Here is a 26,796-nt window from a genome sequence, read left to right on the forward strand (position 1 = left end):
ATATAATATTGGAAAGTGTGAGGTTATGCACTTTGGCAGAAAAAATCAAAGAGCAAGTTATTATCTAAATGGAGAGAAACTTCAAAGTGCTACAGTACAAAGGGATCTGGGGGTCCTGGTGCATGAAACACAAAAAGTTAGTATGCAGGTGCAGCAGGTGATCAGGAAGGCCAATGGAATCTTGGCTTTTATTGCAAGGGGGATGGAGTATAAAAACAGGGAAGCCTTGCTGCAGTTATACAGGGTATTGGTGAGGCCACACCTGGAATACTGCGTGCAGTTTTGGTTTCCATATTTAAGAAAAGATATACTTGCTCTCGAGGCGGTTCAGAGAAGGTTCACTCGGTTGATTCCAGAGATGAGGGGGTTGACGTATGAGGAAAGGTTGAGTAGGTTGGGACTCTACTCATTGGAGTTCAGAAGAATGAGAGGCGATCTTATCGAAACATACAAGATTGTGAGGGGGCTTGATTGGGTGGATGCGATGAGGATGTTTCCACTGATGGGTGAGACTAGAACTAGGGGGCATAATCTTAGAATAAGGGGCTGCCCTTTCAAAACTGAGATGAGGAGAAACTTCTTCACTCAGAGGGTAGTAAATCTATGGAATTTGCTACCCCAGAGAGCTGTGGAAGCTGCAACATTAAATACATTTAAAATGGAGATAGACATTTTCCTAGCAGATAAGGGAATTAGGGGTTACGGGGAGAGGGCAGGGTGTAAAGTCTGTGGGTTGTTTAGTTAATTAATACACAGACTCCAAGAGTAACTTAAAACAGGACTTTACTATTCGAAGGTCGGGGCGAATCTGCCCAATAACTCCTGACACAGCACTTATATACCGGTGTGGTCACCGTCGGTATTACAGTATACAGAAGCCAACAAAGTAGTGCAACACCTAAAGTAGTTCTCTTAAAGGTGGACGGTTACAAACAATAATTCTCTTAAAGGTAGACGGGTACATACACTACAATCCTCCCTTTTTAGCTTACAACATACTGATTCCCCATTAAACATACATTATAACATATATACAACTTTATGCCAGACAGTTCACAGATTCAGTCTCTCTGGAGGTTTCCGGACTCTGTCCGGATAACGCCTCGGTGGTGTCGTAACTCCCGGCGGGGTAGCAGGTGCTTCTGGCAAGGTCGATTCGGCTTGAAGGACAGTGTCAGGTTCATCTGATTCCAGTATTACCAGATCGGAGGTAGGTGTTCTGGGTATCTCTGTCTCAACATTAACCGTGTAAGGTGGTGGAGTAGGTTGGCCATTTGTGGCTGACCCTATGATCTGGTCAACATGGCGCCTTATTATACTGTCCCCAATGTCCACCGTATACATCAACGGCCCTAGCCTTTTTCCAATAGTTCCAGGCTGCCATTTCTCGGTACGGTAGTCCCGGGCCAAAACTTGTTGACCTATCTGAAAAGATCTAGTTGGCCTTTCATTCATGCCCTGGAATTGCCAGTTCTCTACGTCCCTTCTGACGTTTGGCTTAAGCAAATCCAGCCGGCATCTTAGTCGTCTATTAAAAAACATCATGGCGGGAGTTTGATTTGTGACCGCATGTGTTGCATTCCTGTACGCCAACAAGAAGCTATCCAGCTTATGTTGTAAGTTAATGGCTTCATTACCCATGGCCTTTATGGCCTTCTTGAAGGTCTGGACAAACCTTTCAGCCAATCCATTGGAGGCGGGATGGTATGGGGCTGACGTGTAGTGCTTAACCCCATTGCTCTTTAAGAATTTCTTGAATTCTTCGGACACAAATTGCGGTCCATTATCAGAACAGATCTGTTCCGGCAGCCCATTCCTAGCAAACATGGTCCTTAACACTGTGATGGTTTTTTCCGTGGTGGTGGTGGACATCTTTATTACCTCCGGCCACTTGGAGTGTGCATCCACCGCTATTAGAAACATTGAGTCCATAAATGGACCAGCAAAGTCGATGTGTACCCTTTGCCAAGGAGATGAGGGCCACTCCCATGGATGCAGAGGAGCCTGTGGTGGCGCGTTTTGGACCTTCTGGCATCCTAGACAGCTCTTAGTGATTTCTTCGATGTCCCCATCAATGCCTGGCCACCACACGAACGCTCTTGCTAGGTTCTTCATTTTCACTCCACCCAGATGTCCCTCGTGCAGCTCCTTTAACACCTTCTGTTGAAGTTTGGGTGGAATCACCACTCTAGATCCACACATCAGGGTTCCTCGACACACTGACAGCTGTTCTTTTCTCTGCGAAAATGCTGGCAGCGTTGGTTCGCCCTGTGCTGGCCATCCCTCCACCGTTAAATCATAGACTCGTGAGAGAGTCGGGTCATTTCTGGTTTTGTTTTCGATCATCGAATTTGTTACTGGTAGACATTCCACTATGGATGAGTGGAACAGCTCTCCCGGGTCCACTGTAGTCGCTTCTTCTACTATCGGCAATGGCAAGCGCGATAACCCATCAGCATTTCCATGCTGTTTGGACCTTTTGTATTCGATGTCATATTGGTGTGCCCCAAGTAACATGGACCACCTCTGTAACCTTTGCGCTGTCATGGTGGAAACGGCCTTGTTAGGGTTGAATATGGACACCAACGGCTGGTGGTCTGTCAGTAATGTGAACTTCTTGCCCTGCAGGTAATGATTGAATTTCTTTACGCCCCACACAAGGCTGAGGGCCTCCCTATCTATTTGAGCATAATTTCGCTCCGCGGAGGTCAATGATCGGGACGCGAATGCCACTGGCCTTTCCGAGCCATTTGGTAACTTGTGTGAAAGTACTGCTCCAATTCCATAGGGGGAAGCATCACAAGCTCGACGAAGAGGTAACGTTGGGTTGAAATGAGCCAACACTTCTTCAGAGGTAATCAACGCCTTGCTTCTGCGAAAGGCCTTTTTACATTCCTCACTCCACTTCCATGGTACTTCTTTCCGCAACAGAGCATTCAGCGGATGCAGCACCGTGGATAGATTCGGCAGAAACTTGTGATAATAATTAATCAACCCCAAGAATGATCTTAACTGTGATACGTTTTCCGGAGCGGGGGCCTTCACGACAGCTTCTATCTTGTCAGGTGACTTGTGCAGCCCCTCTCGGTCAATGACATGACCGCAGTACGAGATCCGTTTTTGGAAGAACTCACATTTCTTGCGATTAACTCGAAGGCCATATTCCTTCAACCTAGTGAGCACCAGTTTCAAATTTGTGAGGTGTTCTTCCTCGTCTTCTCCCGTAATCAGGATATCGTCTAAGTAACACTGCGTGCTTGGAATTCCTTGTAATACCTGCTCCATGGCCCTCTGCCAAATTGCTGGAGCCGAAGCTACCCCAAAAACCAGTCTATTATAACGATACAAGCCTCTGTGTGTGTTGATGGTGAGGTACTGACGCGACTCTTCCTCGACTTCCATTTGTAAGTATGCCTGTGCCAGGTCTATCTTGGTGAAGTGTTTCCCTCCAGCCAACGAAGCAAAGATATCTTCAATCCGCGGAAGCGGGTATTGTACCGTGTGAAGCACCGGATTCACTGTGATCTTGAAGTCTCCGCAGATGCGGACCTTCCCCGGTCCCCCTGGCTTGTTACTTGGTGAAGACTTCATGACGGGAACAATGGGCGTGGCCCACTCACTCCAGTCCACTTTTGACAGTACCCCTGATCGTTCAAGTTCTTCCAGTTCTGCCTCCACAGCAGGTCGTATCGCGTAAGGTACCGATCTGGCTTTGAAAAATTTTGGGCTTGCATGTTCTGCAATCTTAACCTTTGCTTTAATTCCTCGCAGTGTTCCCAGTCCTTGCTGGAATACCTCTTTAGCTTCGTCTAATATTCTGGACAACCGTTCAGGTTTGACATCTTCCTTTCCGGAATCTACCGTCATGGTGTTTAGTGAATGCCAGTCTATCTTTATTTTCCTGATCCACTCCCGTCCCAGAAGTGGTGGACCTCCCTCAGGCAACACATACAGATCCATCCTTTGGTGCTCTTTGTCCTTGTATCTCACCTTGACTTCTATCTTTCCGATGGGGTATACTTTGTGCCCCGTGTATGTCTTCAATACTAGTTCCGTATCCCGTAGGGGAATATGCTTGAATAACTTTTTATAATCATGCTTATTCATGACCGTCAACGCCGATCCGGTGTCCACTTCCATTTTCACTTGGACTTTTGCAATCTGTAGTGTGATCCAGATAGCTTGTCGGTCAGCTTCATTACTCACATTGTGAATTCTCAGACTATCCAGTTCCTTGCAGTTGGAGTGTGAGTCCGAATTCTGTTCTTCCGGACACTTCCTAGTCACCTCATGTACCTTTCTGTACCTCTTTTGTGGTGACTCATTATTGTTGGTCTTCTTTCCTGACCGGCATACCTTAGCTATGTGACCAAGCTTGCCACATTTCCTACATTCCTGGTTTTTAAACCAGCATTGGTTCTGGTCGTGTGTTGTCTTCCCACAACGATAGCATTTCGTTGTACCCGAAGTAATTTGCTGCACCCTGAGTGCCGCTGCCTTTAGCTGCATTTCCGCCGTTCCTTTCGCTGCGGCTTCGTTCGATGCAGCAATAAGGACAGCCTTCTCAAGTGTAAGATCGTTCTCTTCGAGCAGTCGTTTTTGTGTTTCTTCCTTCGACATTCCGCACACGAATTTGTCTCGCAACGCCTCTGTCAGATTCCCTCCAAACTGGCAGTGTTTTGCTAGTCTACGCAGTTCGACCAAGTATTCTGCGTTGCTTTCGTCTTTCCTTTGCGTTCTCGCATAGAATTTGAATCGTTCCGCCAACATCAACGGTGTGGGGTTCAAGTGATCCTTCAGAACAGTCACAATATCATCGAAAGTCTGATCCGCTGGTTTAGTTGGTGCTAGTAGATGCTTCAAGAGCTCGTATGTCTTCGCGCCCATCGAGTTTAGCAAGGTTATAGCTTTGTCATCTTCTTCTATTTTATTGGCCTCACAATAGATCTCAATGCGTTCCACATACGTGGCCCAGTCTTCTACCTCGGAATTAAAATCGTTGATGTTACCACGCTTAGGCATCTTCCTCTCTTCCTGATAACACCACGAATTATTTCTTTAAATTTTCTTTTTTTTTTCCAAGATGGCGGTTTCCCGCGCTTATCTTCTCTCCCCGCCCACTTCAATGGCGGTTTCCCGCTTCTGTCTTCTTCCCCGCCTAATGGCGGCTTCCCGCGTTTCTTCCCTGGCGGGAGGGGTACACTTTCCCCACGGGCGACGGCCGCTGGCTTTCAGGTTCACAGCCTGCGCGTCGGCTTCAGTGCTTTCCCTTTTCTCGGCAGGGCAACCGGCGCTGGGTACACCCCGTTGACGGCAAACAGTTTCAGCCGCTGGGCTGGCTCTCGCTCAGTTCCCCTTGCTCGGGCTCTGTCTCTCTCCCGCTCGCTCGGCTCTACCGGCGCTGGGTACACCCCGTTGACGGAGAACAGTTTCAGCTGCTGGACTGGCTCTCGCTCAGTCTCCCTTGCTCGGGCTCTGTCTCTCTCCCGCTCGCTCGGCTCCCAATCGCGCCTCCCAGCCCTCTCGCAGTCCGGTGCTTCCCTCCCCGGCTGCGGCTGAGTTTATCTCTTCCCGCGCCTACGTTCCCGGTCGCAGCGCTTCGTGGCTTCGGTCGCTGCCCGGCCTTTTTCGCCGGTCGCGGTCTAGCTGTCTCATGACGCCGTTGCGTCCCCCAGCCTGTCTGTACCGCGGCTTCCTTGCTCCACGCTGCCCCAGTCTCAGCGCCTCTGGGCCTGACTTCTGTCCGGCTCCTTTCCCCCTCGACCGTGGTCGAGTGCACCGCCCTTATCCTCCGGTTATTCTTTTTACTTTCCCTTACTCACAGTCACCGTGGCCGCCTTGCTTCTCGTGCTGATCGGCTCACTCCTCACCGTGGCAGAAGGGACAGTCAGTGCCTGTTGCTGATGGAAGTCTTTGTCTCTAAATTCTTCCTCCTTTCTAGTTCTGCAGCCTCGAGTTTTTTTTCCAGCAGAACAACGAGGGCGGTTGCCTCTTCTCGACGCTCGTTAACTGCTTCGGAAGTATTTGCCGCAGGGTACGATCGGACTCGTCGCCACTGTAAAGTCTGTGGGTTGTTTAGTTAATTAATACACAGGCTCCAAGAGTAACTTAAAACAGGACTTTACTATTCGAAGGTCGGGGCGAATCTACCCAATAACTCCTGACACAGCACTTATATGCCGGTGTGGTCACCGTCGGTATTACAGTATACAGAAGCCAACAAAGTAGTGCAACACCTAAAGTAGTTCTCTTAAAGGTGGACGGTTACATACAATAATTCTCTTAAAGGTAGACGGGTACATACACTACACAGGGAAGTGGATGTGAGTCTAGATTCAGATCAGCCATGATCCTATTGAATGGCGGAGCAGGCCCGAGGGGCCGTATGGCCTACTCCTGCTCCTATTTCTTATGTTCTTATGTTCTTATGATGTCATAATCTGCATGCGGGTGCAGCGGGTTAGCGCCGGCGCTAAATGTCCGCTCAATTTGGGAAGAGGCGCAGGGTTCGCTGCGCCCGGGCGCTAGTTGGTTAGCGCCCCACTTCTCGACCTCTTTAGGCGCTAATGGGTGGTGCAAACAACCAAATTTTTCCCCCAAGGACTTTGTGATGGGGACCCAACAAGCTGGCTTTGATTTTGCCAGTGTTGGGCTACAGAAAGTTCAGGTTCATCCGACTTAATGTCAGACACGATATAGAGTCAAGGGGTGTGCTGGAGAGTTAAAGTTGGGTATCAACAGTTTACGTATGAAAGCTGACCTGATCCTTACAGATAATGACTTCAAGGGATAGATGAGGAATAGGAGTGGATCAACGATGGAACCTTGGGGCACACCAGAGGTGACTGTGTGGGCACAGGACGGGAAGCCATTACAGGACTGGTAGAAATGGAATCATGTGAGGGCAGTGCCACAGCATTGGGCCTCAGAGGAATGGCAGTGGAAGAAGATAGTTTGGTCAACTGTGTCAAAAGCCAGAGCAAGGGAGAAAAGGACAAAAAGGATAACTCATCATGGTCACAGTCACGCAGAATGTCAAGGTGTTTTAGTACAGTGCGTGGGACGGAAGTCAGACTGAAGAGAGTCAAACAGGAAGTGATTAAAGAGATGTGCACAGAGCTGGTTGTTGATGACGCATTTCAGAACCATAGAGAGAAAGGAAAGGTTATAGAGGGGATGTTAGTTGGAGAGGACAACAGAGTCGAGGGTAGGTTTTTTAAGGAGCTGGGTGATTACAGTAGTTCTGAAAATTGGGAGGAAGGTTAGGTGTTGACAATGTCAGTAAGCATTAGCTCAGGATAGTTGAATAGTCAGGAGTTGAGTTGGGTGGGACTAGGTGAGCCCACTTTTCCCTCCTGGGGTTTAAATTAATGGTAACACACAAAAACAAATCTATTAAGGTTCTAAGTCAAATTGGGCACTGCAGCAGTTTTTCCTCACTCTGTTTAGTATATAATCTGAGTTCAACCTGATGAGTATGAGCTGAAATACTACAGATCCCCTACAGAAAGCTCTAGGCCAAAGCTGTAGTAAGAAAAGAGTGAGAAGGTAAGGAAACACAAGTGAGGAATAGAGAATAGGATGGTGTGGGAAAACAAAGGTCAGACTACTGAAAGCAGGAAAATACAGGTAAGATTACAGAGAAGAGGAAAGTGCTTGAATGGACCGGAGGTGGGTGAGGACAATGCTAAGGGTGGGCACAGAGCTGGGAATAAATAAAAATGAAAATGAGAATTGAAGAGACCAGAAGAAGTTTGGAAAGAGACCAAAAGGAACAGTGCCCATACTTGGAGGAATAGAATTGGGAAAGATACAGAATGGAGAGAGAACTAAAGGGAGCAGAAATAAGGTGAACTGGCGGGACTTGAGAAAGAGAGTGGGAAGCAACAAGAAGGGAGCTGATAAGCCTGTCTAGTTTTCTTCCTTGCACCTGGATTATAATATTGTGGCTGGTTGGATCCTGTTTGGGATTTAATTAATGAAGTGCTATAATCCCAATTGTCCAAACTGCATTAATATCAATATTATCATTGAAGCAGATGAGTGGTAGGTAATGTGCTCTCTGCACCTGTTATACACATACATAAATTCTGAACTGGGCTGTTGCACTATCACACCTTCTTTACACCTCTGAGGCAATGCTGATATCAAAACATTGACATCAAAGTTTTGGGGCCACCTATGACTCATGCGACTGCCCTGTCAGCTGGAGGAGGCTGCACGGACGTGACAGAACAGAAAAATACCACGCATCAGAATTAGCACAGACACCCTGCCCCCACAAGGAGCCCACGTCAAACTTTCATAGGGTAGCACTGCCAGAATCATTCAACTATCTGAAGGTCAACACAAGCTAACAAATATATTCCTGAATGATAAAGAAAAATTTTGCAACTATTTCTATATTGCAAAAGACCATAAAAAGAGATTCTATATAATTTTTAAAGAGGAGGAACTTAATGCTGTAAGTTTGCTTTTAAAAAAAGTAACACTCACTATGGCCGGAATTTTCCGTACCTGGGCAGGTCGGGTGTGGGTAGTCGTTGTGGCGGGTTGCAACCCCGTTTCTGATTCAATGCCGCTCCTCAGAGCGACTTTGCATTAATGGGGTCTTTTAAGGCCGCCCTGCGCGATACCCAGCCCAATTAAATGGTGTGGGTCTAGTGACGTCAGCAATGACACGTTTTCAACTGGGATATTTAAAGGAGCCATGGCCACATTGCATTTGAAGGTTCATTTAGGAGTGTGCAGGCAGCACTCTGCACAATTAGACTGCTGAAGAGAGTGCCAAACATGAGTGCACTGAGACAGAGGGCTGCACCCAGGTTCTCTGATGACTCCCTCCACATACGTGTGGAGGGAGTCAGAGCACGCAGGGAGGTCCTCTTCCCTTCTAATGGGCAGAAGAGACCTCCCCGGGAGACCAAAAGAGCCTGGCTCCAAATAACTGAGGAGGTGAACAGCAGGGATGTGGTCAGGAGGACCTGGGTGCAGTGCTGCAAACATTTCAATGATCTCATTAGATCAGGAAAGGTGAATACAAAGCCACACTAAACTTCATCCTGCTGTGCCTCTCATCACATCCACATCACTCTGCCTTCCCGACCCTACTGCTGCACATCCTTACTTACACCAACATACCTTGCATGTCCACCCATCCCTCTCTCTCTATCTACATTATCACATCCCCATCTGACTAGCCACCCCTCACACTCACCCTCATCCTAGTGCAATCATACCAACTAACAACACACAAGGAGGCCACTTGACTTTGGCACCCCACTCCATCATAGTCTCCCTCTATAGATCTATCCCATCCATTCCTTACACTCATTCCATCACTCTCACTCAATCTTCTCTTCTTTCGCTCCTTGCAGGAAAAGGGAGCCCACAATAAGAGGGAGAGGGAGAAAACCGGAGGGGGAACGCCATCATTGGCGACCCTAACATCAGCAGAGGAGACTGCCTTGGAAGTTTCTGGACTCGCCAGTCGCACTGGGGGCGAGTGTGAGTGCTTTGAGAATAGCCCCCACTTCCATGTCCTCTCTCACCATCATCCCTCTCATGGGCTATCCGCCCTTCCCTGCTAGCAAGGAGCTGGATAGCACCTTGCTGCACAACAGTGGGACCATGAGGACCCACATCTATATTGAAATCCCTCCTAGATAGGAGGTCTATGAGCCTCTGCCATCTATTCTCCATAGAGACTATGTGCTCCTGTGAGTGGCGCATTAGCTGCTCCATGCAGGTGGCCATCCTATCCCTGGAGGAGCCTACAGTCGCCATCGCCTGTGACACGGTGGAGCTCATGTTGGAGATGGACACCTCTATTCTCTGCATATTTGCTGACATCGCGCTCGCAAAACCTTTCAAAGTCTCCTGCACTTCTTCCTGCACCTCCAGGATCGCCCTCTTTCTGGATGGCTCCCGGGCCTCAGCTGGAGGAGGGAGATGGAAAGAGGGGGACGTCTCAGCAACCTGGTGACAGAATTACATATCATACAACATAATGAATGGTCATCATAATGGTATATGTACCCATTCTTCATATGGCATATCCAACTCATCTCTTTACTCTCCCACAGGCTCATCAAGATTCCCCCCCCCACTGTCCAGTTGGAAGAGGAAGATGACTCCTCAAAGAAGCCTCCAGCCCCTGAGGCCACAGCGTCACCAGACATAAGCGCATCCAGCACCAGCGCAGACACTCACACCTTGGTGGATCCCACACGAGATAGAGTAGTGTTGCCACCTGGTGTCTCACAACTCACAAGTGAGCAAGAGCAGACGGTGGAGACAGGAACAGCAGTGGAGACTCCTCGCCGGAGGGCACAGGATGCTCCTAACTCTGTTCAGCTGCATGCAGACACTGAGCCCCGGGAGCCATCCAGAAAGAGGGCGATCCTGGAGGTGCAGGAAGATGTGCAGGAGGCTTTGACAGATTTTGCGAGCGTGATGTCAGCCAATATGCAGAGAATGGAGGAGTCCATCTCCAACATGAGTACCACCGTGTCACAGGCGATGCTGACTGTAAGCTCTTCCATGGATAGGATGGCTACTTGCATGGAGCAGCTAATGCGCCACTCAGAGGAGCACATGGTCTCGATGGAGAATAGATGGCTATCTATGGAGAATAGATGGCTATCTATGGAGAATAGATGGTAGATGCTCATAGACCTCCTGTCTAGGAGGGATTTCAACATAGACGTGGGTCCTCATAGCCCCACTGTTGTGCAGCAAGGTGCTATCCAGCTCCTTGCTAGCAGGGCAGGGCAGATAGCCCATGAGAGGGATGATGGTGAGAGGGGACATGGAAGTGGGGGCTATTCTCAAAGCGCTCACACTCGCCCCCAGTGCCACCCCCTCAGTCAGAGCCCCAGATGCCTCCTCGGATTGCGATGGCCGAGTCTGCCCTGCACAATCGCAGGAGGAGCAGACTTTGGCGAAGCCATCAGAGGCTCCAAAACCCAGAGGACGTCCGCCAAAAGTGTCTAAGCAGTTGCAGTAGGGAAGTGAGCAGGCTGCCTCTACCTCTGCTGAAGCCGCAAGGGTAGCACCTTGTAGAAGCACGCGTAAGAGGAAGAGGAAACATAAGTAGATTCACAAGTGTAGCCATTTCGGTGTTTTGTTAAATGATTCGGTAAAGTTTCCGTTACTATAATGTCACACATAAAAATCTTTTTTTTCACTACTTTCCGGTCATGGAAAAATTTGTGTGCACCTTTGGAAGTAGCTTAGTGAGTTGGAGTGAATGGTGAGACATAACGGTACCTCCAGCAATGGTGGTCAGTGTGAAAGGAATGGCTTGGTCATTGTAGGGATCCTTTATGGTGTTGCTGTGGGGTGGTGCCAACCTGGCATAGCATGTGGCAGCCATATGGGTGTATTGTGTAAAGTTAAGCAAATCTGGTGATGATGAGCACATCCCTGGCCTCCCAGGCAGCAATGTGCAAGGCTGCTGGTGGGATCTGGACCGCAGCTTCTTCCTGCTCCTCCTTCTCCTCCTCTTCCTCCTCCTCTGAAGAGGCTGTGCACTCATAGAAACGTAGAAACATTGGAGCAGGAGTAGGCCATTCAGCCCTTTGAGCCTGCTCCACCATTCAATATGATCATGGGTGATCCTCTATCTCAATACCATATTCCCGCTCTCTCCCCATACCTCTTGATGTATTTTGTGTCTAGAAATCTATCTATCTCCTTCTTAAATATATTCAGTGACTTGGCTTCCACAGCCTTCTGTGGTAGAGAATTACACAGGTTCACCACCCTCTGAGTGAAGAAATTTCTCCTCATCTCAGTCCTAAATGTCCTACCCCGTATCCTGAGACTGTTATCCCTCGTTCTAGACCCCCCAGCCAGGGGAAACATCCTCCCTGCATCCAGTCTGTCTAGCCCTGTCTGAATTTTATACATTTCAATGAGATCCCCTCTCATTCTTCTAAACTCTAGTGAATACAGGCCTAGTCGACCCAATCTCTCCTCATACGACAGTCCTGCCATCCCAGGAATCAGCCTGGTGAACCTTCGCTGCACTCCCTCTATGGCAAGTATATCCTTTCTTAGCTAAGGAATATCCTTTCTTAGGTAAGCACTCAGTGCCTTGCTCCTCATGCAGCACTAATCCTCGCTGCTGCGTTATGTTGTGCAAGGCGTAGCAGACCACGATGATTCTGGAGGACCTGGCTGGTACGTACTGAAGGGCTCCTCCAGCTCTGTCAAGGCATTTGAAGTGCATTTTCAGCATGCCTATTCTCTGCTCTATGACACATCTGGTGGAAATATGGCTTTCATTATATCTCTCCTGAGCCTCAGTACATGGCCTCCTCAAGGGTGTCATGAGCCACATCTTCAGTGTTCATGCTTGTCTCCAAGCAGCCAGCTGGAAAGTCTGTTTGGAGGAGCAAAGAGCTGAGGGAGGGTGGACTGGTGCAGGACAAAAGAGTCATGGCAGCTGCCAGGGAATTTGGCACACACATGCATGATGATCTTCCTATGGTTGCAGACGAGCTGCACATTGAGGAGTGGAAGCCCTTGTGGTTGACAAAGACTCCTGGGTGATGATGGGGTGCCCTGATGGCCACATGTGTGCTTCTTCAGTGGCAAAGTTGATATAATTGGCTGATTTGTGAAACATGGCATCAGTGACCTGTGTGATGCATCTGTGGGCAGCTGACTGCGAGATGCTGCAAATATCTGCTGCAGATCCCTGGAAGGAGCCTGAGGTGAAGAAGTTGAGTGCACTGGTGACTTTGACAGCCACTGGGCTGCAGGTCTTGGTCAAGCAATGTGGAAATGTTTGCGATGACCTGGCGTGATAGCCTGAGCCTCCTTTGGCACTGCTGCTCCATCATGTTGAGGAAGCTCATCCTCTGCCTGTATATCCAGTGTTGGGGGTATCGTCTCCGGCATGGTGCAGTCCTGCACTGACGCCCTCTGTCCTGTGCAGCATCAGGCGGTTGAGAAGAAGGTTGCTGGTGTTGTTGTTGGTGCTGCTGGTGTGCCTGATGCTGCTGGTGTTGGGGCTCATTGTGGACCGATTCTGAGGACCAAGGTGAGACAGTATAGATGGCACCCATGCTGATGGAATAGATGGCAGGTCAAATAGAGATGACAGAAGCAATCTGCCAATGATGTGATAGGTTCTAACAATGAGGTGACACTGGATGGCGACTTTGCTGGAAACACTTGCAGCCTGTAGAAAGCTAAATTTGTGCTGACAATGCAGTCAGCAACAGCTTCTGCCTGAGGAAAGTGATCAGCGGTGAGGTGGGAGTTTTTATTGTGCTTTTCATGCTGTGCACTAATCAGCTGGATTAATGGCCACTCAACTTCCGCCTCAGGTTCACAGACATGGTTCCCGAGCTGTGTGATTCCCATGGTCATCCAGTGAAATTTGAAAGGTAGGGTTAAAAAGACTCTTAAGGGTCTGACAAGTACCTAATAATGATTTAAATGAGCTCATCCGCCTCTACTATTCGTGTCGTTGCCGCACCGGAATTGTGCCTGAAGGAAAGATTTTTCAAATTTCCCACCCGACCCGCCTCCAGATCGCGCCCGCATGGACCCCAGAAAATTCCAGCCTATGACTGACAATCAGACCAGACTAATTCTGCTGGATAAGCCAACTTGGGAGGCACATCAAACTTGCACTGAAACTAACAGAAATGAGTAAAAATTAGTAAGAATACATAACTGATAATAGTCATATTATTTTACAAATAAGCAGTGCAGTTACAGTAATCATCACTTGTACTGTCTGAGAAGTGAATAAATTTAGTGTCACTTTGCATCCATACTCATTATGAAATGAAGAGGCTTTCATTCCATCAGTCTCAGTTGCATCTCAATCCAGGGCCCAGATGAGACAGGTCAGTGTTAAACCCATTGCAACAGCCAAAGCGCCAGTGTAAATAAAATATAGAAGAAATCATAGAAAATGAAATCTGTAATGGGGGTTTGCCAAATCTTCTACATTGGGCACAGTCTCATGTTTAGATTTCTCAGTAATTTTCAGCATTCTTTGTTTCCTTTTGCCGCTATACGGCTTATAGTTTTAATTGAGGGGTTTTACTGCTGCTGTGACTGTTGGGATAGCCCTGTCTCAGAAGCTGTCTCCTGCAAGTGTTTCTTCTTAATTTGAATGAGAGAAAGAAAGCCCCACAACCAAGTGGGCTATGGTGGGGTGGTGGGAGATAAAAAAAGGAGAGAAAAATACATAAATGCCAGTTCGAGTCCCACTGTGTTGACCTTCAAATGGCTGAATGCTACCCTGTGAAACAGACATGTTGCCGTTTTGACATGACTGGGTGGTACAGGTGTATGGCTGACAATCTCTCAATTAAGATTTGCCTGATGTTGACAGATCTCACTTTAATAGGGAACAGGGAAGAAACAGATTAGAGAAGGATGAGATAATGGACAGAACAGAATCAATAATTGTTATATCTCAGGATTTTATAATATAAGTATAGAGAAGTGGCTACTCCTGATACTCATCTTGATTTTATTGGACTAACAGTGTGTGAGGTGAAATATGATTTTTATTTCAATTCAGATAATAACTAGGGGTTGGAGATACTGATCCCAGAAGAGTAAGGCTGATGTGAGTCACATCTTTAAAGCAAATTGAGTGATTGTCACTCCTCTTAAATGCCAATGTGTTGGTTTGTTAAAAAAATTATTCCAAAAGCTGATGATCAGGATTCTAGCTCTATGTTCCTAAATGGGAAACATGAAAAATACCACGGGGCAGACTTTAACCTGCTGATCACCTGTTTCTTGCCTAAAAAAGGGTGACTGGCAGTTGGAAGTCTGGTGTGGACCTTGTGCATCGATTTGACCGCCTTTCGACTTTCAGGAAGGCCTTTAAATGAGCGCTCAGCACCCCCACTCAAAATCAGCAGGAGGCTGTTGAAATATGTAAAACGCCATCCTATACCTGTTATAGGCCCCGACTACAGCTTTCAAAGTAAAATACTGAAGTATGCACAGAACATTCCAGTCCCCTTTCTCCAGGCATCGAGAGGCCTAACCTGGTGATCGCTCCAAAAAGGTAGGTTTTTAAAAAGATTTTTTGGGGGACAGGAAGAGCACGGGCATTCCTCTGGTCTGCTGCATACCTACCCTGCCAAAAGCCTTACCTGCCAGCCAGCTTCATGGAGTACCCAGCCAATTTTCAGTGGGGCACCCATTTAGCACCCACAGCTCACCTACAAAATGTTGGGCGGTGCCACAGATGTATCATCGGTATCGCACCTGTTTGCCACCCAAACCAAAAGTCTCCACACAAGACCAGCAATGTTTTGGGGATCTCAACGCTTTGTGCATAATTCCAAAATGGTTGCCTCATGCCCAAATTCAAAAGATTTGTGTGTGTGTGTGTGTGTTTGTTTGTATGTGTATCAGTAGCCTGAATTTAGTGTTTGGGACGCATTTAATAGACAGTACTCCTTTAATGCACTATTTCGTAAAATATCCACATATTTCAGTGCTTCACTGCTTATCCTAGTGTGAACTCACATGTGGAAAATTATAGAGAAATGCAAAACCCTATGGTAAAGAACTTGAAGGAAAGATACAGGGAAAAGATATATGCAGCGTAGAAAAAAGGCCTGACTCTGATCTGGATAATTGAAGTCTACAATGGCTTCTGAAGATAGCAACTAAAAGCTAAATTGAAAGAGGTGTTATTTTCAACAAAAATATTGTGTTAATTTCACTGGGAAATTTTTTTATAAAACTACAAAAAACATCATTTACCTAGATTCTATTTCTGAAACATTAGGGGTTTTACAAAATACCACAGACTGATGAAGTCACTACATGGCAGTGGGCCTCAGGTTGCCAAGTAGATGGCTGGTTTTTTGCCTTCCACCTCCTTTGACGGTCAAACGTGGGTTCTCTGCTTCAACAAGTATAAAACATGCTATTACTCACAGGCTACTCAGTTAGTGTTAGTATGTGTGGGGTTTTTGGTGGACCTTTAAAATCCTACAGATTCCCTGAATCTCCTGTTGATAGTTGAGATTCAGTTTCAGATTGTCTGTCTGACCAGTATTTATACTGGCACTCAGACTAATTCTGATGGCGAAGCTACATAACTAGCAGCCAAGTCAAACTTGCACTGAAACTAATAGGAATGAGTAAGTATTACTAAAAGCATAGCTTATAAATAAGCAGTGCAGTTACAGTAATCCCAACATGGTTCAGTCTTTTACTGAACATAATATGAGGCCTGCTCAAAGCCTTAATCCTAATTCCAGTAAACAATCCAACTGTTTCATTTCACTTTGTGTTGTATTGTGAACAATTCTGTAGGGAGAGTTTAGAAATGACTAGCATAGTATGGCTACAATAAACTCCTTTGGTACAATTAAACCAACCTAAACCGGAATTTGAGTGAAATGAATAATCCTGGGACTCCATCCCCAATGATTCAGTGGCTAAACGCATTGAGCTGTATCGACATAAAATGGCCAGGTTTGATCTTGGGTCTATTATCTAATCTCAGCCAGAGAGATGGTACTGTCCTAAAATGTTCTCAGCCTAGAAGGGGGAAAATCACCCAGTGTTTCCACTCCTGGTTGGAAAGTATCTTTCGCGCCACTGTCACCTGGAATTTCCGTGGGCCCGAAGATCAATGGAAGCCCCAGGAGAAGCAGAGTAAATGGCTAAAAGCGGCCACTTACTGTTTCTCCAGGGGTTCTGCTGATCTACTGCCAAATGTGGTAGTGCTGGGAGAATCCTATGGAAAGTCACAACCTGTAATCTAGTGGGAAGATTTCCTCTGCTCATAAACTTGTTCATTTTGAAAGTGTTTATGATTTTGCTATAAGTGGCAAAAGTAAGAAGTCTTCACAATATGCTAGTACATATACAAAGGAAATCTCCCCTTCTCCAACTTCCACCAAGCACGATAGAATGACCTGTGTTGCAAGTGAAGCTAGATGTGGACTCATGTCTGATGGGACCCTTATGGTCAAATTGAGTGCTAGAAACTCATCTTACAGGCTTACTATGAAGACCCAGACTTGGTTGAGTACCAGAGAACTGCCAGTACCCATGCAATTATGTTTCTTCTGAGCCTTTAGTAGAGGAGGGAGGAAAGAAAGTAGGAGGGGGAGGGAAGAAGTGACTCATTTTCAGATTGAGTTTCCCTCTTCACTTGTCATTGAAGATACCCCATTCAAGTATCCATCAAGCCAAATACAAATATAAAATTCAAATGAGCTGTGTCACATTGACCAGATGAACGTATTAATATCTTAAAGGATTTTCTACCAAACTTACAGCACATCGTTAGATGGGGAACATGCACCACCCGCACATCACTACTGGGGGTCCAGAACCATAGAACATCACCACAAGGGGACCACCCACCATCAGCACATCACCACCAGGGGACCATGCACCACCAGCACTTCACCACCAGGGGACCATCCATCACCAGCACATCACCACCAGGGGACCATCCATCACCAGCACATCACCACCAGGTGACCACCCACCACCAGCACATCACCACCAGGGGACTATGCACCACCAGCACTTCACCACCAGAGGACCATCCAGCACCAGCACATCACCACCGAAGTACCATCCATCACCGGCACATCACCACCAAGGGACCACCCACCATCAGCTAATCACCACCACGAGACCACCCACCATCAGTACATCATCAACAGTGGACTGCTCGCAGCCAGCAGATCACTACTGGGGAGGACCACCTACCAGCAGCACATTACCATCAGAGGACTACGCACCACCAGTACATCACCATCAAGGGACCACCCACCACAGAACATCATCACTAGGGGAAAATCAACCACCAGCACTTCACGACCACTGGGCCATTTACCACCAGCACAGCACCACCAGGGGACCATGCACCACCTGCACTTCACCAGCAGGGGACCATCCATCACCAGTACATCACCACCAGGGGACCATCCATCACCAGCACATCACCACCAGTGGACCATTCATCACCAGTACATCACCACCAGGGGACCATCCATCACCAGCACTTCACCACCAGGGGACCATCCATCACCAGCACTTCACCACCAGGGGACCATCCATCACCAGCACATCACCACCAGGGGACCATCCATCACCAGTACATCACCACCAGGGGACCATCCATCACCAGCACTTCACCACCAGGGGACCATCTATCACCAGCACTTCACCACCAGGGGACCATCCATCACCAGCACATCACCACCAGTGGACCATTCATCACCAGTACATCACCACCAGGGGACCATCCATCACTAGCAGTTCACCACCAGGGGACCATCCATCACCAGTACATCACCACCAGGGGACCATCTATCACTAGCACCTCACCACCAGAGTGCCATGCTCCACCAGCATATCACCTCCAGGGGATCACCTACCACAGAACATCACTACCATACAGTTGGATCAGACAGATACACCACTGCCAAAGTGCAGTTTACATGTGATTGACAGGTTCTTACCACTGGACTACCAAACATTCAATGATACTTAACTGCTATCTAAAGTGGACTTAATCTGGCCATTTGTGAAGGACCCTTAAATGATCTGATTTGGCCTCGCTGCTTTAGTTGTGGAATTCAAGTGATGAATGAGCCTAATTAGAACTCCTACGCCCCATTCCAGGACTTGAGCACAAAACCTTAGGCTGACTCTTCAGTGCTGTGCTGAAGGATTGCTGCATTGTCGGAGGTGCCATCTTTTAGATGACACATTATCACTGTCTGTTTATTCAGGTGGTCATAAAAGATCCCATGGCACTGTTCAAAGAAGGGCCAGTAGTTTTCCTATCAACATTTATCCATCAACTGACACCACGAAAAACAGATTTCCAGATCATTCTTTCATTGCTGTTTGTGGGATTTGCTGTATGCAAAATGGCTCTACCTCAAAAGTAATTTGTTGCCTGTGAAGTGCTTTGGGACATCCTGAGGATGTGAAAGGCGCTATATAAATGCAAGTTCTTTATTTCTTTCAGTGATAAATTGTTAGCTGCTGTTGATATTTTCTAATATCCCAAACATTTGTTTTTAAGGTATAATAGCAGTCAAGGTATAATAGATAATCCTTCCTGCTCAAGGAGACTTACAAACTCGTGATGTTATTGTGTTTTGGAATCATAAGATAAGTTTAAGATGCTGATCTCTATTCAAAACATTTAAATGTAAGAAAAACTCCTGAATGATTTAGAAATCAAATTGTTAGCAACTGCCCAAAATTCTCCATCAAGGCTGGTGACAAAATGGAATTAGTCAGAAACCTGGATTTCTGTCCCCTCAACCGAGGATGAAATCTAATGGAGAAGGGCCTAAAAGAAGGGAGCTGAAATGCTTCTTCAGAAAATGCAGAATCAAATTAAAACTTTCGTATCTGTTCTTTGCTTCTAGTTCCTTAAGTTTCCAACTGAAGCAAAGGATCAATATCTGTGAACTGTGGACAGCCACATGCTCTGAGGAGGTCAGTGAGTCTGCCATTCACCAAGAAAGGTCATTCGTGATCGGCTGGCCAGTGACTAACTGTGTTGTCACTTTCAAGTAAGTGTCAGAAATATTCAGTCAGAATGCAACTGAACTTTCTCAGAGTGAGTCAGAATTGGGGGAGTGATAGCAATGGTTGGCCAGTCAAGCAGCCTCTTCTTGTACATTTTATCATCACTTACTGTTTTTCCACTCTGGTTGAATTGGAGTTTCCATACTTTGTTTATTAAGGCCTCTCAGCTTCCCTTCATCAAACCCTATTGGTTTATTTGTGAATATTCATTGAGAGTCATGCAGTAATATAGAAAAACCATGACAGTCTCCTGTGCCATCTGTAGTGTCCGAGTATAAATAATACACGACTGCAGGAGAACAATAATAACAGGTATTTACTGAACAGAGGGTACTCTTTTTGTTTGGACCCCAAAAAAAACCCAATTGGACTGTAAATAAACAAAAGTTCAACTAAAACTTAACAAATCAAATTAAAATTGGGTTTTCCGGGTTGATAATGCACTCCAGTCCCCGCGGCGCCCACCAGTCGCGGAAATACTCAAGCGCGCCGGTGGACACCGCGTGCTCCATCTCCAGGGCCACCCGGGCGCGAACATGGCCGCGGAAGAGAGGCAGGCAATCCGGCTGGACGACCCCCTCGACCGCCCGCTGCCTGGACCAATTGATTGCTCTTTTAGCCAGGCCCAGGAGCAGGCCCACAAGGAGGTCCTCCAACCTGTCCACTCCCCTCCGCACCGGGTGACCGTAGATCAAGAGCGTGGGACTGAAGTGCAATCAAAAATCGAGGAGCAGCCCCTTCAAGTAGTGAAAGAGGGGCTGCAACCTCTCACACTCCATATAAACGTGACACACGGACTCCTCCAGGCCGCAAAAAATGCAGGCGGCCTGGGAGTCCGTGAACCTACTTAAAACCTTATTGCACGGGACCGCTCCGTGCAACACCCTCCAGGCCAAGTCCCCGATGGAACAAGGGAGGACTCCCGCGTAGAGAGCCCTCCATTGGGGACCTCCGCCACCGCCAGTCGGCAAGACGCCACGCCAAGGCGTGTCCGGACGGTAGACGAAGATGGCAAAGTGGAGAGTGTGCAGGAGCAGCCCGTACAGGAAACCCCTCCGTGCGGAATGAAAAGGCACAGGGGGTATTTCCTCGAGACGGCTCAAGTTGTGAGGCGCCGGTTCCCGAGGGGAGTTTCGGGGCTGGGCGCCGATGAGGAATTCTGTCCGAACGGGGGTAAGATTGGATGGGATCGCCCCACGTGCTTGAGCCGCCTCGATACACCTAGTGGAGTCAGGGCCCAGTGCCGCTTTCACCGATTCGATGGCTTCGACCGCGAGCCGGACGTTGGCCCAGGACAGGCGCCGCGCCAGCTCCTCCGGCGCCATCCAGCCCGCTCCTCCACCATCGAGCAGGTCCCCGACTCTGGTCACCTTGCCAGGCACAGCCTTGCCCTCCGCCAGCCGTCCGAACCCGCGTTCGTGGAGGTGCGGATTCCTGAGCAGCGGCTCCCGAAGGAGAGCCGCCGCTCCTGACGGGGGAGAGCTCCACCTGGAAGCGACGTAGTTCCAAACCCATAGCAGTTCCTGGTAGAAGACAGGCAGCTACCGCAGGCAGGCACGCCTGCCGCCCACTTTCGCGAACAGGAGCTGCGTGTCGTAATTGAGGCCGTGCAGCTGGCGGAAGAAAAACGTCGCCAGTGATATACCTATCAATTCATCCAATGAAAAGCGACGAGTTAAGACAGTAACTATAGGTTTTTATTGGCTAAATAACAGAGCCCACCCTCGTGGGTGATCGGATCCAACAAGGAGGAATACCAGCCAGTCAACCACCTTTATACCTGGGCAAGTAGGTGGAGCCATGGGCGGAGTCAGCAGTGGTCAGCCCAGGTATAACAGCGTGACAAGAGGCGACCTCATGTAGTGATACAACAGTGTAAACAGTGATAACCATAGTGTAACGATAGTGAACGATAAAAGTGGTTTACCGCAGCCAGCGCACACCATCTCGGAGGATTCTCGACGTACAGGTATCTCTGCAGCGTCTGGAGACGGAAAGTCGCAGCCTGGGTGCGAAGGCACACCAGCGCCTGACCGCCCTCCCTAAGCGGGAGACACAGAACCGCGGCAGAGACCCAGTGCTTCCTTTTGTCCCAGAAGAAGTCGATGAGCTTCTTCTGCATCTTGGCGACAAACGCAGGGGGAGGGATCAAAGTGACCAACCGGTACCACAACATGGCGGCCACCAGCTGGTTTATGACCAGCGCTCGACCCCTGTAGGACAACACTCGGAGCAGTCCTGTCCAGCGTCCTCGGCGAGCGGTGACTTTGGCCTCCAGCTCTTGCCAGTTCGCCGGCCAGGCATCCTCGGCAGGGCTAAGGTAGACTCCCAAATAGAGGAGGTGCGTGGTGCTCCAGGCGAAAGGCCTGAACTCCTCCGGCAGGGAGTCCACCCGCCACTGACCCACCAGGAGTCCGGAACATTTCTCCCAGTTGATCTTGGCGGAGGATGCATCCGAGTAAATCTGCTGGCATTCCCGCATCCTCCGCAAGTCAGCGGGATCCGTGACCGTGAGGAGCACGTCATCGGCGTAAGCCGAGAGGACCACCTCCACGCCCGGCCCTTGCAGAGCCAGTCCCGTCAACCTCTTCCGCAAGAGGTGCAGGAAAGGCTCCACGCAAATGGCGTATAACTGACCGGACATGGGGCATCCCTGATGCACCCCACTCCCGAAGCGAAGGGGCGCCGTCAAGGACCCATTAACTTTAATCAGACACTCTGCGGCGGCGTACAGAAGTCGGATCCAGGCTACGAAATGCGTCCCGAACCCGAATGCGCGCAGAGTCCCGAAGAGATACTCGTGATCCACCCTGTCGAACGCCTTCTCCTGATCCAGGGAAAGGAAGGCGACCGACAGACCAGCCCTCTGGGAGTGGTGGACCAGGTCCCGGACCAGATGGATGTTATCGTGGATGGTCCGGCCCGGGACTGTGTAGGACCGGTCGGGGTGGATCATGTGGGCCAGCACGGTGCCAAGGCGAGCAGACACGGCCCTGGCAAAGATTTTATAGTCCGTGCTGAGGAGGGAGACCGGGCGCCAGTTCTTAAGGAGGCGGAGATCGCCCTTCTTAGGCAGCAGGACAATGACCGCCCTGCGCCAAGAGAGGGGCATCTCCCCGGTCGCCAAACTTTCCCCCAGGACCCGCGCGTAGTCGCCCCCCAAGACGTCCCAGAACGCCCTGTGGAACTCCACGGTCAGCCCGTCCAGCCCTGGGGACTTTCCCCTAGAGAGCTGGCGGAGGGCACTGGTCAGCTCCGCCAGGCTTAGCGGAGCGTCCAATTTTTCGGTGCCCTCCGGGCTGACCTTCGGCAGGTCCTCCCACAAAACTCTGCGCGCATCCTCGCTGGACAGATCCGGAGAGAACAGAGCCCCGTAATAGGCGCGGGTCTCCGCGCTGATTCCTTCCGGATCCGAGACCAGTGATCCGTCGTCGGCCAGCAGCCCCAAGAGCTGCTTACGGACCCCCCGTCTTTTTTCCAGCGAGTAGAAGAAGGGGGAAGCCGCGGTCCAGGTCCCGCAGGAGCTGGATCCGCGACCTCACATATGCGCCTCGGGACCAGACGAGCTGCAGGTCCTTCAGCGCGCCCTTCTTCTCTTCGTACACCTTCCGCAGGGTCGGGTCCTCGACGACCTGACCGAGACGGGACTCCAGGTCGAGCATCTCCTTCTCCAACCGCCCAACCCGGGCCTCCCGCCTCTTGGTCGACCCCTTCGCGTACTCCTGACAGAAGAGACGGATGTGAGCCTTGCCCACGTCCCACCATAGCCTCAAGGAGGGGAAGCCCCCCCGCTTCCTTCTCCAGTCGGCCCAGAACCGACGAAATGAATCCCAGAACTGCGCGTCCTCCAGCAGCAGGTTGTTAAAATGCCAGTACGCGGACCCCCCCCACGCGCGCAGCGGAGCGAGCTCCGCCCACACCAGGTGGTGGTCCATGCACGGCACCGGCCGCATGGAAGCCGCCGGAACGCAGGAGGCGTACGCCCGAGAAATGTAGAGGCGGTCGATTCTGGACCTTCCTCCCCCAGACCTCATGCTAGTGAAGGCGCTGGAGTCGGGGTGGAGATTTCGCCAGACGTCCACCAAGTCGAAGGACCCGACCAGGTCCCTCAACTTCTCCATCGCCGCCGGGCTTCGCGGGAGACCCAAACGGTCCCTCGCCTCGAGGGTGCAGTTAAAATCCCCCCCGAGGATGACGCACTCGCCCGCGTCGACGGAGCCCAAAAGAGTGGACACTTCTTCGAAGAAGCGCACTTGCTGCGCACCGGTCTGAGGGGCGTACATGTTCACTAGATGGAGTGGCACGCGCCCCAGGTGAACAGTGACCTGGAGCAAGTGGCCCGGCACATGCTCCTTGACCCCCAAGATCTCCGGCTGAAAATGCGGAGCCAGCAAGATAGCCACCCCGCTAGAATTGTTGGAGAGGTGACTCATGCTGACCCCTCCTTGCCACTCCAGGAGCCATGTGGCTTCGTCTCCCGGAACGGTGTGGGTTTCTTGCAGGAAACACACCGCATACTTCCCGTCCCGAAGGACCGAGAAGTTGTTGAATCTGCGGCGCGCCTCCCTGCTGCCGTTGATGTTGAGGCTGGCTATGGTTATCTTCATGTCAGAAGCATAGTGCAATCTCTACCTACACCTAACGGGGGGAGGAAGCGCAGCCGCTGGTCAGCCGCCACTTCCTCAGCAGCCCAGTGAGAAACATTCTGAGCCGACGCAGCTCGAGCGGGTCCACGCCCTCGTCCACGCCCATGATTTTAACGGCGGCGCGGATGGACACAATGAGCAGCGCCAGCTCCGACCACCTGTCGAGGGCCAGCCGGATCTTATTTTGCCGACCCCGGCACGTGGCCATAAAGTCCCGGAGTTCCCTTACGGGAATGAGGAGAGACTCGGCGAGAGGCACGAGGTCATCCAGCGCCTCGTGGACGGTGGAGTCCAAATCGTCCTCCGTGCCCATCACCGAGTCCCCATCCTCCTCCAGGGGGTCGTCACCAGCGGCCGACCCGTCCGTCGCGCAGTGCGCAGCGAACGGCTCGGCCGCACCAGCCGGCCCCTCCTCCGCCCGGATCCCACCCCCAGGATCGGCGGCAGAGGATTCCTCCCTGGGCTCCTCTAGGGGCGCCGGGCCAGAAGACGGCGGCGGTTCGGAGTCCCCCCCTGCCTCAGACGCCAGAACGACCGGAGAAACCGGGGAGAGAACAATTCCCAGCTTCTCCAGTACGTCTGGCACCAGAGACGCAGCCAGGGGGCCATCCACCTCCCCGCCACCAGCCTCCGACCCAGCGGATGGGGTGTTTTTAATTAAAACCTCCACTGGGACGAGCAGCCCCTGGGAGATGTCCGGGTCACATTGGGCGAGCTCATTTTCCTCGAGCTCGCCCGACCCAGACCCCAGGCCGCCCGACCCGGCGAGGGGTAACGGCACCGATAAAATGTCAATAGCCGCGGGTTGTTCCGCGACCCCCCCACGGTCAGGGTCTCATCCCCGTCCCCGGGAGTCACGTGCCGGACAGACACATCTGCCTCAGCCTCCCGAGGGACAGGCGACCCCTGCCGATCGCTGGTGATGACGACAGCGGGGGGGCGCATTACCCGCGGCGGGCGACGACTCCCCCTGCTCAGAGGGACCTTCCTCCTCCCGGTCCTCCTCCTCTTCCAGGGGGTCACGCCTTCTTTTTAGCACAGAGGGAGCAAGGGAGACCTCCATGTCTGCAGAGGCCTCCTCCTCTGCTCCCTCCGGCGGAGCAGGTTTGTCGGGTTCCTCGGGCCCGAGCCTGGCCGCAGGTATTGGCGTTATCGCTGCGGCGGTAGCGGCCACAGGCTCGGGCACGAGGCCCCGCCCACTCGCGTCTGCCCCAATTAACTCCGCGAGGAGCGCGGGTGTAAGGGGCGCAAGGGGCAAGGGCCGGCCATCTACGGGGGGACCCGCCCTAAGGTGTTTATTTTTCCGCCGCGCCTTCTTTCCGGCTGGACGTGCTCCCTCCCCCCCGCCGGAGGCCTTGGTGGCATCGGCCCCCAACGTCGACCGCGCATCAGATGTTCCCGAAGCGCGGGCAGATCCGGGGGGAGGAGCGGCGGCGGCGCCAGCCTCGGCCGCACGAGATGATCCGGCGGCCTTGGAGGCGTGGCAGTTTTTCCGGATGTGCCCCACCTCCTTGCAGGCGTGGCACTGCACACCGTCCGACGTCCAGAAGATGCGATAGGCGGTCCCCTCGTGGTGGACGACGAACGCCCCGTCGGTGTCCTCCTCCCGCGCCAGCTGGATAAACAGCTGGCGCCGGAAGGAGAAGACGTGGCGAAGGCTGGCTTCCCGGAAGCTGAGCGGGATGGGTGTGATCCCCGACCTCACCTCCGCAAGTTGGCATAAATGGGGGAGGAGGAGCTCACCAGGAACATAGGGCGGGACGTTCGAGATGACGATCCCCTGCGCAGTGGCCTCGAGAGGATCCACGGGCAGGAAGGTCCCGCCCACGGTGAGCCCCTTGGCGATGGCCAGGGACACCGCCCGCTCCGACCCCAGGAAGAACACAGCATTTCCGTACATTTTTGAGGCCGCGACGATGGCTGAGGGGCCGACAACCCCAGCCATGGCTTTAACGCAGGCCTCAATGGTCATAGTTGGGTGAGTGTAGCTCTTCACCCCAAGCTTTTTTGTCATAAGTTTAAAAGGTGACGGGGCAGCAGAAGCAGCGGGAGCAGCTGTGGCTGTGGCTGCCACTCCCGCATAAGTCCTGGCTGGCCCCGCCACCGGCGAAGATGCAGTCGCCATTATGGGGTGTTTTTATAAGGGCTACACTCACCCCAAGTCACAGGCCTGAAGGTGTTAATGGCCTCAGGTATTTTTTGGTCCTCTATTGAGCAGAGGGAGCTGTTTAAAATGAAGACACACCTCTCCCCTTATTGATTGAAATTGGGAGAGGGGCCTTCTCCCCTCTGCTCAATAGGCAATTAATAAAAAGAGATGAAATTGAGGTGCCTCAGAGAAATAGGCAGAGAGAGACAAAGAGAGAGAGAGAGGGGGGGTGGGAAGGAGGGAGGCCGCAAGGTCAGGGTAGCCACTCAGGATGGTGGGTGGGTGGGTGTTGGCAGGGGTGCACTCTCCGATGGGAATTTAAAGTCTTTGAAGGTGGCCTTCTGGCAGGGGGAGAAGATGTCTTCACCGGGGAAAGCTGGAGATGCCCCAGGCTCAGTCCCACACCAGGTCTTAACGATGTAATTG

General features: G+C 50.7%; 1 protein-coding gene across 3 annotated transcripts in view; it reads left to right on the plus strand.

Annotated features, from left to right (window-relative positions):
• The window catches only part of tagapb (T cell activation RhoGTPase activating protein b), a 104,257-nt gene that overhangs the window by 19,236 nt on the left and 58,225 nt on the right, over positions 1-26,796 (plus strand). The window contains exon 3 of one of the 3 annotated variants that reach the window (XM_085981529.1): positions 19,413-19,559. The exons of 1 other annotated variant lie outside the window; for it this stretch is intronic. In XM_085981529.1, the coding sequence (XP_085837655.1) occupies positions 19,413-19,559 (147 nt within the window). Of the gene's footprint in view, positions 1-19,042; positions 19,560-26,796 lie in introns of those variants that run through there. One more of the 3 variants, XM_085981528.1, reaches the window with a different exon arrangement.

This window comes from Somniosus microcephalus, chromosome 3, assembly GCF_052327205.1.
Source record: "Somniosus microcephalus isolate GS21.2 chromosome 3, FLI_Smic_1.0, whole genome shotgun sequence".
NCBI lineage: Eukaryota > Metazoa > Chordata > Chondrichthyes > Squaliformes > Somniosidae > Somniosus > Somniosus microcephalus.